This window comes from Phocoena sinus, chromosome 8, assembly GCF_008692025.1.
Source record: "Phocoena sinus isolate mPhoSin1 chromosome 8, mPhoSin1.pri, whole genome shotgun sequence".
NCBI lineage: Eukaryota > Metazoa > Chordata > Mammalia > Artiodactyla > Phocoenidae > Phocoena > Phocoena sinus.
Genome location: NC_045770.1, coordinates 32,405,663 through 32,420,873, shown reverse-complemented (window position 1 = coordinate 32,420,873; position 15,211 = coordinate 32,405,663). Strand labels below are relative to the sequence as shown.

Below are 15,211 nucleotides of genomic sequence, written 5' to 3'. Positions count from 1 at the left end.
AAATAGTCAATTAAGGTCATGGGGAAGAACTTTGAGGTGTGGAAGTATCAATACATATGCTGTCCATGCACACTATTCCATATTATAGTGGTTAGGAGCTTGGGCTTTTAAGGTTAGATATACCTGTAATCAAATCCCAGCTCTTCTGTTTTTTAGCCATGTGAACTTAGGTAGCTTCAAATCACTCTATGAGGTAGGTGCTATTATTATTTTCAATTTACAGATGAGAAAACTAAGGCTTAGTGAGAGTAATTGTTAAAGAAATCACACATTGCAAAGCACATAGCAAGCATTTGATAAAACATAATTATTTTATTTATATCATCAAAGGCAAGATCTGAAAACAGGCCATTTCTTGACATTTGTAAGTACCTATGGAGTTTAATGCATCTAGCCTTTCTTGTTTATAGTGCTCAATTCTAGATGTATCTTTAGTCCTTTTGGAGATAAAAATGTAAGACTCAAAACCAGTACTCTCTCAAATTCCAAAAAAGCATAGGTGAAATTAGATATTTCAAAGGAGGGTATGACCCTTCAAGTGTAGAGTAACATTTTTAGTAGAAACCACATAGACTGAAAAAGTAAAGTACAGGAGCTCTGTGCTGTTTCATATCTTGACTTAAAAAATTGTTTCCAATTCACTGCTAATTCTCAAGACATATTCCAAGCAAAAACAAAACAAAACAAAAACCAACAATTAAAAAATAAAATAAAGAATAAGACTGCTTTTAGAAATGCATGTTTTTTTTTACCTTGGGAATCCATTTACAAATATTTTCATATTTTAAGTTTTCTCAGATTGAAATGTAAACTGACTTACAATGAGATGTCGGCAGTTCATTAGCCAGACACAGCACTGTGATTTTGGTGTTTTGAAAAAGTGAAGCTGGCGGTTCGGCCTTTGGCTCACACACCCACACCATACGTTAATAAATTAGAAGTGGGTGCTTGCCCATTAACCTTTGAGTTATAAAGAGATGACTGATAATGGGTTAATAGAACAGAGTTTAGAGATTAATAGACATGAAATACCCTGTTAAAAGCACCTTGTCAAAGGGTCATCTTAGTTGGATTTTACATAGTAGAAGATATGTTATGGTGTGTAATTTTAATGTCTGGATCTATACATAGAATAACATTTGCTTGATAGAAATCAAGAAGGTGGGGGAAAATGCATGCCTTAATTCTCACTAATCAACCCTGTGGGCTTTGGAGAAGGGCAGACCTGGATTTGATACTAGGTGCAAACACTTACTAGCTGCATGACTTTGGACAAATTACTTAATCCCTTAAAGCCTCAAAATTCTCATGTGTAAAACAGGGGTAATGTAAGTACCTACTTCCTAGGGTTACTGTGAAGGTTATATGAGATAACAAATGCCACTTCCAGGCCCAGGGTTGGGATGAATCAATGGCAATTATTATTGTTGTTGTTTTCATCATTTCATAAACAATATCCAAGTAGTCTAAGTACCTAGGCACAAAATTGTGCTAAAAAATAATAAAGCCATTATGGGATTCCTGGGGATAAAAGATATTTCCACATGCTGAGGTATGGCTAAGTCATTCTAGCTTATACATGAGTTAACTTGAATTTTATGCTAACTAAAATTGCCTGTTTGTGGCCTGTCAAACATACATTGTACACCTGCTTTAATTATTGAGTAAAGGGCACATTGACCAGAAGTAAAGAATATCCATGTTAAAAGTAACAATTAAATGCCTCTCTTCCTGGGAGGCCAATGCTGGCTCTCCTTCGATGATAAGACTCCCTTTCCAGGTGCCAAGGCCATACTGACTTGCTGTGTACATGCTAATCTGTTGGGTTTTTTTTTCAAACCTTGAAGGAACATATCCCTGATTTGTTTAATGTTCTTTGTTCTGACAAGATATAAAACTGTGCTGAAAACCATGCTTTTTCAGATCAGTTCCTCAGAGTTATCTGAGAGGCTGTCTTCCAGGCTATAGTCCTCAAATAAAACTCTTTTCTATTCCTGTTGTAGATTGTTTATGGATTATTTTCATCAACATTGGATATCACTTTAATGTACTGAAAATAAAATGATTATTCATTCATTCATTCTTTCAACAAATATTCTACAAATGTTCAGCAAGCAATCAGCAACTCGTGCTGTGATAGATACAGCAGTCTTACTAAGATGGGAGTTTGGTAAAATGAGATTATGTTCCTAAAGAGTAAAGAAAGTACAGAGTATCATTATCTATCTAGTGATCGAGTTAACCAGTCCTGCTTCTTGGGACCATAAGTAACTCTAAGGCTTTTCAGAATAATTGTCACTCAATGGCACATTGATCATTGAACCCTGTCACAGCTGATGTGAGGATGATTAACAAGCATTTTTACAGCACCTGATATGTGGGGTTGTGAGGGACATAAAAGGTAATCAGACACTACTCTAAAGAAAAAGTAAAAAGAGATGAGATACATTTTCAAACAAGAATTGAAGACAGACATTTTCCTAGGTTTGTCAGACGCTACTGACTTTTATTTTGATTGTTGCCACAACAGTGGATACTTATTTAACTTAATAGAGTGTTTGATAAACAGGTTTTATCCTTTCCTTCGCATAGAAATTCTCAGGTCCCATTGAAGCCAGGAAGATTGAAGAGCAGCAATGAAGGTAAATATGTGCTTCAGGGGCTGAGGTCTCTCAGGGTATACACTGTTGCACGTAACTTCCATCCCTAACTGTTGACTTGCCTTAGATCTAAAATTTTGCCAGAATGGATTTTTCCTGCCCATCTATTTAAACTGATCGGAAATTCAAAGGCAAGAACAAACAGACTCATACACTTAACTGCATTTGTTCATGTATCTGTCTTTCTTGAATAGACTCAAATATCCTTCAGAACAAAAACTGTATCTTACTCACCTTTGAGTTTCCAGCACAGTGGGTGGCACACAGCAGGTAACCAAAACTTTTGTTGTGTCATATAAAGCATGACTGGGTATAAAACATACCTGTGTTTGAATTTTTGCTCTGCTACTTAACAACTATGATCTTGAAAGGCTACTTTATTTTCTGGCCTTTTGATAGTTTCTCCTAATTATGGAGAACTTAAATGCTGCTATATCATAAAGTTAGAGTGTAAATCACTTAGAATGATTCATGAAGCTCAACAATGGTCCATTTCCTCCTTCCCCTTTGGTCTGGATCCCTGCCCTGTGCTTCTGTAGGCTATTTAGCATGCAAGTGACACCTTTGTCACCCTGCTAAGGTCTGATAAGAGTCACACTGCCTTTCTGCTAACAAAAACTGCTTTTCAGCTCAGTCAGTTTCTTAGAGGGTATTTCTTTTTCAAATAATGCCAGGAATTTTTGAACATTTTGAATGCCAGAACATAGCAACAGTTTAAAAATGGACACAGCAGAGTGTCTTCCCTTTCCTCAAAGTCAGTGGCAGAGGCATCTGGAGGGCCATGTGCCTATTTAGATACACACACCCCGGGAAGACATGAAGGATCTGGAAAAGCTTCAGAAAAGCTGCTTATCTAGAATGACAGGGAAGAGGGCAAACTCTGATGTATAGAGGGGGTAATTTTAGGGTAATTAAAGGAAATCTTGTTTATTACCACAAACAACCTAAAATATAAATATATTCAAAAAAGGGTTTAGAGACATAAGTCATAGGTACATATTGATATACTAAATGGAAGTTCTGAATTTGGGAGAATGAATTTGCTGAAAAAGCATCCCTGGTACTGATCTCCTTGTCTTTATGATAATTCTTAGTCTTGAGTCAAGGAGAAAAACCAGGAGTTATGCTCTGCTTCACCAGAATCAAAAACAGTCAAAATTCTGTGTGTGTTTTTTTAATCGATTTGGTGTTTGTTGCCAAAATTAGGCTTAGCCTAAGTTTTAAGTTTAAGGTGGCTGAGGTTTCTTGCTACCAAAGCAAAAAATTATTTATAAAAATTCAGTATAGGGCTTCCCTGGTGGCACAGTGGTTAAGAATCCTCCTGCCAATGCAGAGGACACGGGTTCAAGCCCTGTCTCGGGAAGATCCCACATGCCGCGGAGGAACTAAGTCCGTGTGCCACAACCACTGAGCCTGCGCTCTAGAGCCCATGAGCCACAACTACTGAACCAACAAGCCACAACTACTGAAGCCCGCCCGCCTAGAGCCTGTGCTCTACAAAAGAAGCCATCGCAATGAGAAGCTCGCACACCGCAACAAAGAGTAGCCCCTGCTCGCCGTAACTAGAGGAAGCCCGTGCACAGCAACGAAGACCCAACGCAGCCAAAAATAAATAAAAAAATAAATTTATAAAAAAAAAAATCAATATAAAAATTAAACTTGAATGGGTGAAATCTTTTAAATCTGGTTTCTCCCCCATTCACTTTGAAGACCTACAATCCCTCAGGCCTATCGGTTTTCTTCTTATTCCTGTGGTTCCATCTAATTGTTAGATTTCTCTGCTGTGGTCTGGTTGTCACCCCCACATAGAGCCAGCTCCAGACCTGATGATACGGGTAATGAGTGCAATATGTTAGGTTTAGAAGATTCAAGGTGCAAGACTACAATTGCCTGAGGAATTCAGTAGCAACTACTCCGGCCTCTTTTGTTAAAGGACTATGGGTTAATTATGGAAAAGGAGAATTTAGGAGGAGCTTAGAGAAGCTATATATTGGAGTTTACAAAATCTTTGTGAAAGTTCTCATTCTCTAACTCTCATAAAATAGATTAGTTGCCTTCAAACAGAGATTTTTTTTTTGTTCCTGTTTTTTGTTTGTTTGTTTTGCAGTACACGGGCCTCTCACTGTTGTGGCTTCTCCTCTTGCGGAGCACAGGCTCCGGACGCACAGGCTCAGAGGCCATGGCTCACGGGCCCAGCCGCTCCGCGGCACGCGGGATCCTCCCGGACCGGGGCACGAACCCGTGTCCCCTGCATCGGCAGGCGGACTCTCAACCACTGCGCCACCAGGGAAGCCCCGAACAGAGATATGTGAAGGCTTTCCAAGGGGCCAGAGAACACTGATAGTTTTTTTTGTTGTTGTTTTTTTGTTTTTTGTTTTTTTTGCGGTACGTGGGCCTCTCACTGCTGTGGCCTCTCCCGTCGCTCCGGATGCACAGGCCCAGCAGCCATGGCTCACGGGCCCAGCCACTCCGCGGCATGTGGGATCTTCCCGGACTGGGGCACGAACCCATGTCCCCTGCATTTGCAGGCGGACTCTCAACCGCTGCGCCACCAGGGAAGCCCACACTGATAGTTTTAAGGGAATAAATTTCCAGATCTTCAACTTTCCTAAAACTGATTTCCTTGAAAATAGATGTTTCACCCCTTTACAAAATAATTCCCCACTCTCACTCACCCATGTAGCAAACAATGGAGAATTCCCCTTTAATAATTAACCCAGGTACCATAGATCTGAGGGGCTTCCTGTATTTTCCTGCCCTAATACACACTCCTGTTGAAGATGAAGTTTAATGATAGAAATACAACATGCTGGTTCATGTTGGGATGTTCTAAATTTAGATGTATGGTGCAGTGTAGTGATAGGAACAATGATAATTTTTGCTTAATGTACTTTGCCCCTTCATTCTTCAACAACTGTCAAAGAATGCATCCTTCTTGAATGAGAGGATGGCAAAGAAGGTATCAGTAGGGAATACTGAATACAAAAATCACTTCTTCATGTATTTAAATGTGATTCTTTTAAATTATTAATACTCAGCTTTTGGATGTATTATTAGCTTAAAGGAAAGACATCTCAAATGGGCAAGGCAGAAAACGTTAGGAGGATGATTCCTTTTAATGTGATTTGGAAGGGTTTCCAGGACTCAAAATTTTCATAGGATATTGGCTAAAACACATGGATAAAACTTTTATGTGATTTTTTTCAGATTCATTGTGGATAATTCAGTAAGGCAGTTATCAAATCACATCAAGAAATAGTTATTCCAACTACAGTCAGCTCTTTTAATTTTATTACATAAAATAATTTATATTTAATTTTATTAATTTATATATCCTATTAACAAAAACTAAAATAATATGATAGCTGACAAATCAAGTTACTTTAGCAGGCTATAACTTTTTCTTTCACTAACTATACAACAAAAGTATGGACACGATTAATCCCATTAAAAATTCATTTCCAATAAGAACTGTGTCATATATTTAAAGTTTACTTTTCAAAATTTGTACATATTTGTTATTTTGAAAAATTATGTTCAACTTATGTAGTTTTGATCAAATATACTGCTAATATGTGTTATATAATATATATCATATATATAATATATATGTAATTGGGTGATCTATAAAGGACTTTACACAATAAAAAGCTATTACATCAGGAATCATATTTGTGGAGGAAACTGGACTGGAAATATAAGCTCAAGGAGAAAAGGAAAGATGTAGCTATTCTGAATGTTAAAAAGGAGGTTGTTTACTTATTTTTAAAATAGGTGATGTTATGCATAAAATCACAGCACTTAAAGGCCCCTAGATACATCTGAAGGAGCACTAAGAGTTCTATTTTTAAATGTCAATATTTACACTATGCAGAAATTATATCTTTTAAAAATATTTAAACTTATAAAAATATTTAGATGCCAATTTTAAAATGTGCACATAAGCACAGAATTTTTCAAATGTCTTTCAGGTGAAAAAGAAGCAAAAGAATTTGAAGACCATGAGCAGAAAGGATTGCCTGTGGCCAATACAATCTCTCAGGTCCCTGTGAGGCATCCCAGGCCTCAGGTGGTCCAGACTCTGCAATCTTTGTTCCCTGAGACTCTAAGGGACTTGACTACTAAAAATACAAATAGAAGGATATGTGCTGGCGTGTTTGCAGTATCAGTGTTTATTTCCTGGTGGCAAAATAGAAATGATTTTTAAACTTTTCTTCATTTTTATATTATTATTTTCTAACATGACCATATACTCTGAACAAAGCAGAGGTTAGGAGCAGCCATCCTCTGTGCAGTTGAAAACCTGCATGTAACTCTCCAGTGGACCCTCGGTATTCACAGTTCCACATTCATGGATTCAACCAACCTGGGATTGTGTAGTACTGTAGTCTATATTTAGTGAAAATAATCCACATATAAGAGAACCCGCACTCTTCAAACCCATTTTGTTCAAGGATCAACTGTATCCTTTTAAAGTAAGAAAAGAGAAGTTACTTTTGAAGAGTAGAGCAGCAGACTTAGCAAGAAATCTCACCAGAGACACCAATCTCTTTAGCCCTGTCAGGTCCCATCCTGTTGTAAACTGAGGCTGGGCTGCTGGGAACAGGTTTAGCATCACAACACCGTGGATGATGGTGGATGGAGGATGTGCTTTCCCTGAGTTTACACACAAAGGCAATGGCAGCTCATCCTCGTATGAGGCTGTTCTTGCCTCTGTGGACCCAACTAGGCTGGAGAATGAAATATTTGTTTTAGAGTGTTCTGTCTGGTGAGAAAGAAAACCTTGTGCTTTTTGATTTTGTATTTGCCAAAGACTTTTTTAAAAAAGTCAAGAACTGGCCTTTATCCTTGTGTAATACAAGAACTTTTGTAGTCAAATTTCTAATTAGAAAAACTGCTGATTGTCGAGTTCTAGGATATACTTTTTAAAACATTTTTCTGAACTGCTATCCTCTTTTAACAGTAAACTAATGCAATATTTGCGAAGGATTTTTAAAAGATATTAGGGATAAAATACTATTAAAGAGATATGTGTTTTCTGAGAGATTTGTTTTTTATTTGCCTTCAAACCTTCAGAGGCAGGGCATTAAGCAGAGAGTAAGCCTGAGTAGAGGCTCTAGGTAGCTGCTAAAGAGAGTGGAACTACACAGAGAAAGTATGAACGGAGGGAAAGTGCCTGATCCATGTACCTTGCACCACCTGAGCAGAAACAATGTGTGGTGAACAAATAAAGGAACGTCCGGATCCTTAAATCCTCTTAATCCTAAAGGGGCTCTTACATTATGCAATGCATTTAGGGACAGTGAAAAATTCACATTCTGGTTAGATGTGATTCTTCTCACCTTTGGCCCACCTGCCCGCCCCCTCACTCTACAAGGTCATGCCTTATATTATAGTTCCTACACACAGGTCTTTTCCTCTCCTATTAGATTACAAACTAATTGAGGGTAGGATTACTGACTGAATTGTCTTTGTGTTCGTGCTACATCTCCATCCTCCCTTCTCAACTCTCCCCAGTACAATATTTGGTACAAACATGGGCTCAAAAGATGTAAGCAAGTGAACGAATGAATTAAGAATGTAATATTCTTCTGTGGTCTAGAGAAGTGTGTAAACAAAGATACAATTACAGAAACAGAGATGTTGAAACCTAAGCAGTGAAATTTCAAAAAAATTAAATACAAATTTTAAAATAATATTAATCAGATTTTGAAGAAACTTCTCTAATTGAAGATAGCATAGCTCTCTGACTCACTGAGTCATGGGAGTAAAGTGAGAAGTAGGAAAGACTGAGACAGGATTGTAAGTGATCATTTGCTTATCCTGTACCCTCAGCTGCCAGGTAGCTAAAGGAAAAGCAGCATCCTCCATCCTGGGGGCCATTGAAAGGTTCCAGTCACCATTTACCTCCCCCTCTCTGCCTGGATGGATAGGACCCAAGGATAGATGGACACATGACATACCATGCTGGGTTTAACAGTGTTCCTTCAATGACAGAGGCACCAAGAAACTGCACAGGAGAGACCCCCAAAGTGTGGAATGTAGAGACATGCTTTCTCATAGCATAGAGAACAGAGAAAATAAAACCAATATTTATCTTTGTGTAATACTGTATTTGATGAATCAGCCCTGATTCCAAGCAGTGTATAGCTGAGTAATGGAGAAAACCTCACCCTAAATAACAGTAATGTACAGCAGAACGTGATGAACACTGTAAGACAGGTCAGATAACATATGGAGGGAATTTAAAGGTGTATGTGTGTAGGTGTGTGACCTTAGACTAGGAATCTGAACTTTCACCCTTTCCAGATGTAGCACAAACCATGGGGAAAATGGCAGCATCTGACACGGTATCTCTCCACTTACCTTTTATTCAGAGACTGCTCAAACTTCCCTCGAAGCTACTACTTCTTCCATATCGACAAGCTTTTGTTTTGGATGTTACCTTGGCCTAAAATATCTTCTCCCTCATTCTCTGCCTTCCAAAATGCTACTCATTCTGCCATATACAGCTGAAACACCATTTTACATGTAACTTCCCCGACACCTAATGTGAATTAAATACTGCTTTCTCTGAACCATTACAGCACACAGCTTATAGTCCTATCTAGTAGTTTCATTTCTCTTTATACCATATTTATGCATGCATGCATCTGTCTCTCAAGTCAAACTACGACTTCCTTTATCATATTCATCTGTCTGACCTCAACAGCAGCTATCACCATGCTCTGAATATAGAAACAGTGTTTTACAGCAGACAGAATCTGGGTTTTAGAGATCAGCATCCATGGATTCTGATCCCAGCTCTGTCATTTTACCAGTTGTGGATCTTGGGCCTTACTTAACCTTTCTATGCCTCCATTTCTGCATCTGAAAAGGAACTAAGATCTTCTCAAGGTTGTGATAAGAATTAGACATAATAAATGCAAAATGTCTAGTGTATAGTAGATCATCTCCAAATGGTAGTGATCACAACTTTTACTCTATATAATAATGAGCTTGTTGGCAAAAAAAAAAAAATGTAAAATTGCCTACTGTCTACGATACCTAACAGGGTGTGAGTACATAGTGGAAGCTTGTAAATATACCTTGACTTCGACTCTTAAAGACCTACCTTGAACTCTTTCTCAATGTTGGCCAGCACTGCCAGCTCATTGCTAAGCTCTAAAGCTGTCATGACTGGATCTTCACTAGACAATGACAGGTAAGCTGGGCTTGCCAGGCCTTTGTAGGCATTAATTCTAGATCTGGAATGGCTGAAGGAGTCATGCTTCTGTTTCTGGTTGCATTCGCTGCACTTGCAGAAATAGTCATGAGGCCGTTCAATCCGAGCACCCTTCCGCAAGAGAGTGTGCACAATTTCATATTCCTGGCAGTGGGCAGCCAGAACGATTGGAGTCACATCATGGGAGAACCGTGTTCCGTCTTCATCATAGGCATAAAAATCATCTTGCTGGAGTTCAGACTGACTGGGGCTGGTTGCTAACCGCTTGCCTTCAGCAAAAGCTGGATGACTGAGAATGGCTTCCACAATCCGAACATAACCTTTACTAATAGCTAAAAGTAAGGCATCCCCAACACGAGACAGATTTTCTTTCTTGAGAAGAAGTTCTGTAATTTCCAGATGTTCATTGGCCACTGCCAGCTGCAGGGCATTCTGGCCCATGTAATCCACACAGTTAACATTGAGTGAGAGGCATTCTTCTAACATCTTCCTTACCACTGGGATGTTGCCATATTCAGCTGCATCTAAAAAGCGTTCCTCCTCAATAGATAGGTTTGTTGAGTGATCATTAAACATGTATGCTGGTCCTCGGTTAGCTAACCTTCTCCCCTTCTCACGGAGAACTGTCTGCCGCCGGTGGGTCAGTCTATTGTCGGTGCCCCGGCTGTAATAAAATAGAAAGATTGTGAACAAATCATATTAAGAGCATCTTAGTGTGTAAAATGACCTACCATTCATCTAATGCAATCCTCAAGTATATTAGATGTTGTCTCATCATCTCTAGACCAACTATAATACAAATGAAGATGCATTTATTTGTTAATGGATTCCAAGAACTCCTCTTTTTAGAAAGCCAAGCACTTTGCAGATTTTGACATTTTAATTTGGGGTGGAGATTCTGGCAATTCCCATAATCTCTCTGTGCCATGCACACAGAGATTAATGTGTGTTTTTCAATCGCAGATATTATAGATATAAGAAAGACCCAAAATGTCACCGTTATGACATACAGTGTAAAAATATAAAAAATAAGTAGGAAAATAGCAAATCCATTCAAGTTAACATATATTTATTGAGTTCCTCCTATGCCAGGGCCAGGCATTATATAAGGTCTGGAAAAAAGCAATGGTGGAAAAAAAGAAAGAAACCTTTCTGTCCTTAAAAATCTTGTAGTTCAAAGGGAGAAATGGGCAATTAGCATATTACCTTGTTATCAGCTGTTTAATTGTCATGATAAACTTATAGCAGGGGCATCTAACCTACCTTCTGGGAGAAAGTGACATGCTGAAAATGGAAGGATAGCAGGAGTCAGGGGACAGTGTGTTTGGGGAGAGTGTGATGAGGTCAGTTATAGGTAGAGAGCTTTCGCCAGCAGAGGGATCAACTGCCACAGCGTAGGTTTCATTAACAGGGACAATTAATGGATTGGACTCAGGCATTGTTCTAAAAATCACTGGTAACTTGAGGAAGTTGTGATCCAGGTGGTAAGTGGGAAGGAATGAGTCTGTGATGGAGACCGTGGTCAAAGAGGAGGCCAGCCTTCAATGTCAGCTTTCGTTCTGTGATAAGAAACAGTGATTCCTCCTCTGATCGAAATGCTACAATGAGGATTTTTTTCCCTAGTGATTCATAACTTTATGTCTTAAGGTGTTTCTGAGTTTGAAGGGCTGAAGCTTTGTCACTATCACTAACTGGAAACCCAAAAAGGACAAGTTCCTGCAGAATACAGAAGAGCCAGGTTAAAGGGGAGCCTGAAAAGAAGAAGAAAGGTGTGATTGATGATTAATGTCATAGATGCTTCTTCTCTTTATAAATGTTCTAAAAGCCATCCCTCTTCAAAGACTGTCACAAACTTCCCCATATAAAGAGAATTTAAATAGATCCAAAGACCCCATAAGCCATCTTCCCCTCCGATGTGGCCAGGCTAAGAGAAACTAATTTTCTTTCCATACTAACCCTTATCCATCTTTATACCAAAGCTCCAGGCAATGTTGACAATGGCAGTGTGATGCCCAAAGAAGTTAGCAAAATGTCAGCAACTCAGAAATAGGTTGTGGCTCTCCAAGGAGCTTCAAGAGTCTGCTGCCATATTCACAAAACTTTTTCATAGACTTTCGTTCAGCAGTGAACCCTTTAGCCAGCCATGGCCTCTTCAAAACTAACCAGGCTGATGTTTTACTGACAGCTACGTAATTTTTAAAAAAATGACATTAAGGGCCATAGCCAAACATGTGCTATAATACTAGTAATTTTTAAGATAGATCTTTAGATAATGTATCCATAGCTTTTATTAAGTAATAAGAGAATGATTTATATATCTATTTTGCTTTCTATAGCTATTGTTTTGTTTCCGATTCCATTTTAAATTGTACCCAAGTTATGTATGTGCATGTTTACAGACTCTAAAAGCTTGTTACAAAAAACAACAGTCCCTTATTCTTCACCTTCTCCATATCCTGATCCCCAGAGGAAATACATTTCAACTATTTTAGCTGGTTATTTTATAATTTAAATCCTTACATCCATATAACTTCATAATATTGCTATTTCTTGCTTTTTCAGATTTGGTATTATCTACAGACTTCCCATTATGAAAGTTGAGTATTTAGCTCACTTTCACAATCTCCCACCTTACCTTCACATCCTTCTCTCTCTCTCTCTCTCTCTCTCTCTCTCTCATACACACACACACACACACACACACACACACACATGCTTCATGGTCTCTTATCATTCCAGTATAGTTATATCATAACTTTTGTTAGGTAGCTATTTACATTATGACAATGCAGGTGCTAGCTATAACTATGACAAGTAGTATATACTATACTGTGGTGTCTTTTCTGGTACAGCTTCCCTGTGTCCTCAACCCAGTCTTTAAAAATCATCTTTCTGTATTCATATGCTTAATGTTCTATGTATTTATGAAATTCAACAAAACTAATCTCCTTCAGTATAAATCTTCTTTTAATACATTCAACATACTATGTGTTTTTTTTTCAATTTTAGCTTCTTGAAGAATCTGCCTGCCACCTTCTGATCTGCTCATCTGGACCAGTTGCTACCTAGACTTCGTGAATATTTGTTGTCTTTGAATCTTCCTTTTAGCATCATTCCAAGGATTCTGTTTGCTTTGCTCTTGTGTTGGGTTCCTTACTGTCTGTATCCCAGATCTTCCTCTTTTTTAGTTTACTCCCTGGAGGATAGAGTAAATCCTCCAGGAGATGACTGAGAAAGCAGGCATAGGAAATAAATTTCTTGAAATGTTGCATGTCTAAAAATGACTTTGTCTTACCTCCAAACTTAATTGGTAGCTTGGCTGGGTAGAGAATTCTAGGATGACAATAATTTTGAAAGTCTGGTTCTGTTAGATTCTAGTTTTTGTTAGTTGTTATCACGGAGTATGATTCTAGAAATTCTCTTTCTCTCTGGTGCCCTACAATTACATGATCTTTGTTATTGAAGGGAATCTCTTTTCCTCTATAGTTCTAGGCACTCAGTAAACCTTTTAATGTGGAAAAACATGTCCTTCTTTTCTGAAGAATGCTTTTGATTTATTTCTCTGATAGTTTTGATTCTTGCTTACAGTGTTCTTTGTTTCTGGAACTCCTTTGTTTTGGATGTTGGACATTCTGGAATATCCTTTTACTTTTTTATCTTTTCTCTTCTATTTTCCAATGGTTTATCTTTTTGCATTGTACTCTGAAATATTTCTTCAACTTTATCCTCTAATATCTTTTGAAAATTTTTTTCTGCTATTACATTTTTAATTTTTAAGAACATCTTTTATTCTTCAAATGTTTCTGTTTATAAGATCTTTTCTGCTTTCAAAGACACAGTATCTTATCTAATTCTGGGGACATCAGTGATAAAAACTCTAACACAGATCAGAACACTTCAGAGAATTTATTCCTAAGTCACTTTTCTTATGTTTGTTTTTATATTTTACATTTTTTATGTTTGTTTAATACTTTGTATTAAAGTTATTCCTCAGGGCTTCCCTGGTGGCGCAGTGGTTGAGAGTCCGCCTGCCGATGCAGGGGACACGGGTTCGTGCCCCAGTCTGGGATGATCCCACCTGCCGTGGAGCGGCTGAGCCCATGAGCCATGGCCGCTGAGCCTGCGCGTCCGGAGCCTGTGCTCTGCAACGGGAGAGGCCACAACAGTGAGAGGCCCGCAATAAATAAATAAATAAATAAAGTTTTTCCTCAAATAACTAGTGATCCTTAGGAGATATTCTTTTCCATTAAAAATAAATAAATATTATTTCTAATGTCTTTACAAAGAGAATGTAATTTTCTCCTACAAGAATCAGCCAGCGTCTAATGTTGATTTTGGCAAAAGGTGACTCTTGACGTAGAAGCGAGTTTCTAGAAAAGCAGCATTATTTCTGAGTTAACAGGATGGATGAAGTGAAAGAGATAAGAAGTCACCAAGATTTGTTGCATGAGCAACCATCCATCATTTCCTTCTGAAATTCTGAACCTTCTTCCCTTTTTCAATCACTTTTCTGACTTCTAGTAAACTCGTTAGCCTTTCACTTCCTCTCTTGTCTTCTGTATAAATTACTTTCCATAGTTTCTGTTGTAGACAAGAGGAAGTTCAAAGATTAGAGGGAGGGGAGGTATCTGTTGAACATGGTTAATGCTTTGAAAATGAAAACCTGTAAAATTAAAGGAGAAAAGAGCTAGGATCAGGGGATTTATAAAAGTGAGATGAAAGTACTGTAACTAAAAAAAAAGGACACAAAATAATGCCAAGTACCAAAAGACGAAGGATCAAGCCTCTTTTTTGTTCTTTTTTTCCCCATAAGATTGAGAGAAATAATTATACCAGCCTAATTTATAGGATTAGTTCTAGGGTTAATTGAAATTATGAATGTGGAAAGCACTTAAATTTGGATTTCATCATTTTTACAGCCATAGGAATATGCGTTTATATGAAGAAGAAGGACACTGACTTTATAATTTTTCAGCTGTTATTCAATTAGAAAACCCACGAAAAGCCAAGGACTGTGATGGTAATTGATATAAGTGGTTTTTGTCTTTTTATAGAAAGAAAAATTATGATTAGCAACTTTACTCATATTTCAATTTTTTGTTGTTGTTGTTTTTTTTTTGGTACGCAGGCCTCTCACTGTTGTGGCCTCTCCAGTTGTGGAGCACAGGCTCCGGATGCACAGGCTCAGCGGCCATGGCTCATGGGCCCAGCTGCTCCACGGCATGTGGGATCCTCCCGGACCGGGGCACGAACCTGTGTCCCCTGCATCAGCAGGCGGACTCTCAACCACTGTGCCACCAGGAAAGCCCTTCATATCTCAATTTTT

The 15,211-nt window shown here is 38.3% G+C and overlaps 1 protein-coding gene across 6 annotated transcripts in view; it reads right to left on the bottom strand.

The window, feature by feature from the left end:
• Positions 1 to 15,211, bottom strand: part of TRPC6 (transient receptor potential cation channel subfamily C member 6) — a 117,143-nt gene that overhangs the window by 39,048 nt on the left and 62,884 nt on the right. For all 6 annotated transcript variants that reach the window (XR_004351097.1, XM_032640174.1, XM_032640177.1 and 3 more), the window contains exon 2: positions 9,775 to 10,549. Coding sequence is in view for 5 of the 6 variants with exons in the window: in XM_032640174.1 (XP_032496065.1) it covers positions 9,775 to 10,549 (775 nt within the window). In the remaining variant the exon portion in view is untranslated. The remainder of the gene's footprint in view (positions 1 to 9,774; positions 10,550 to 15,211) is intronic.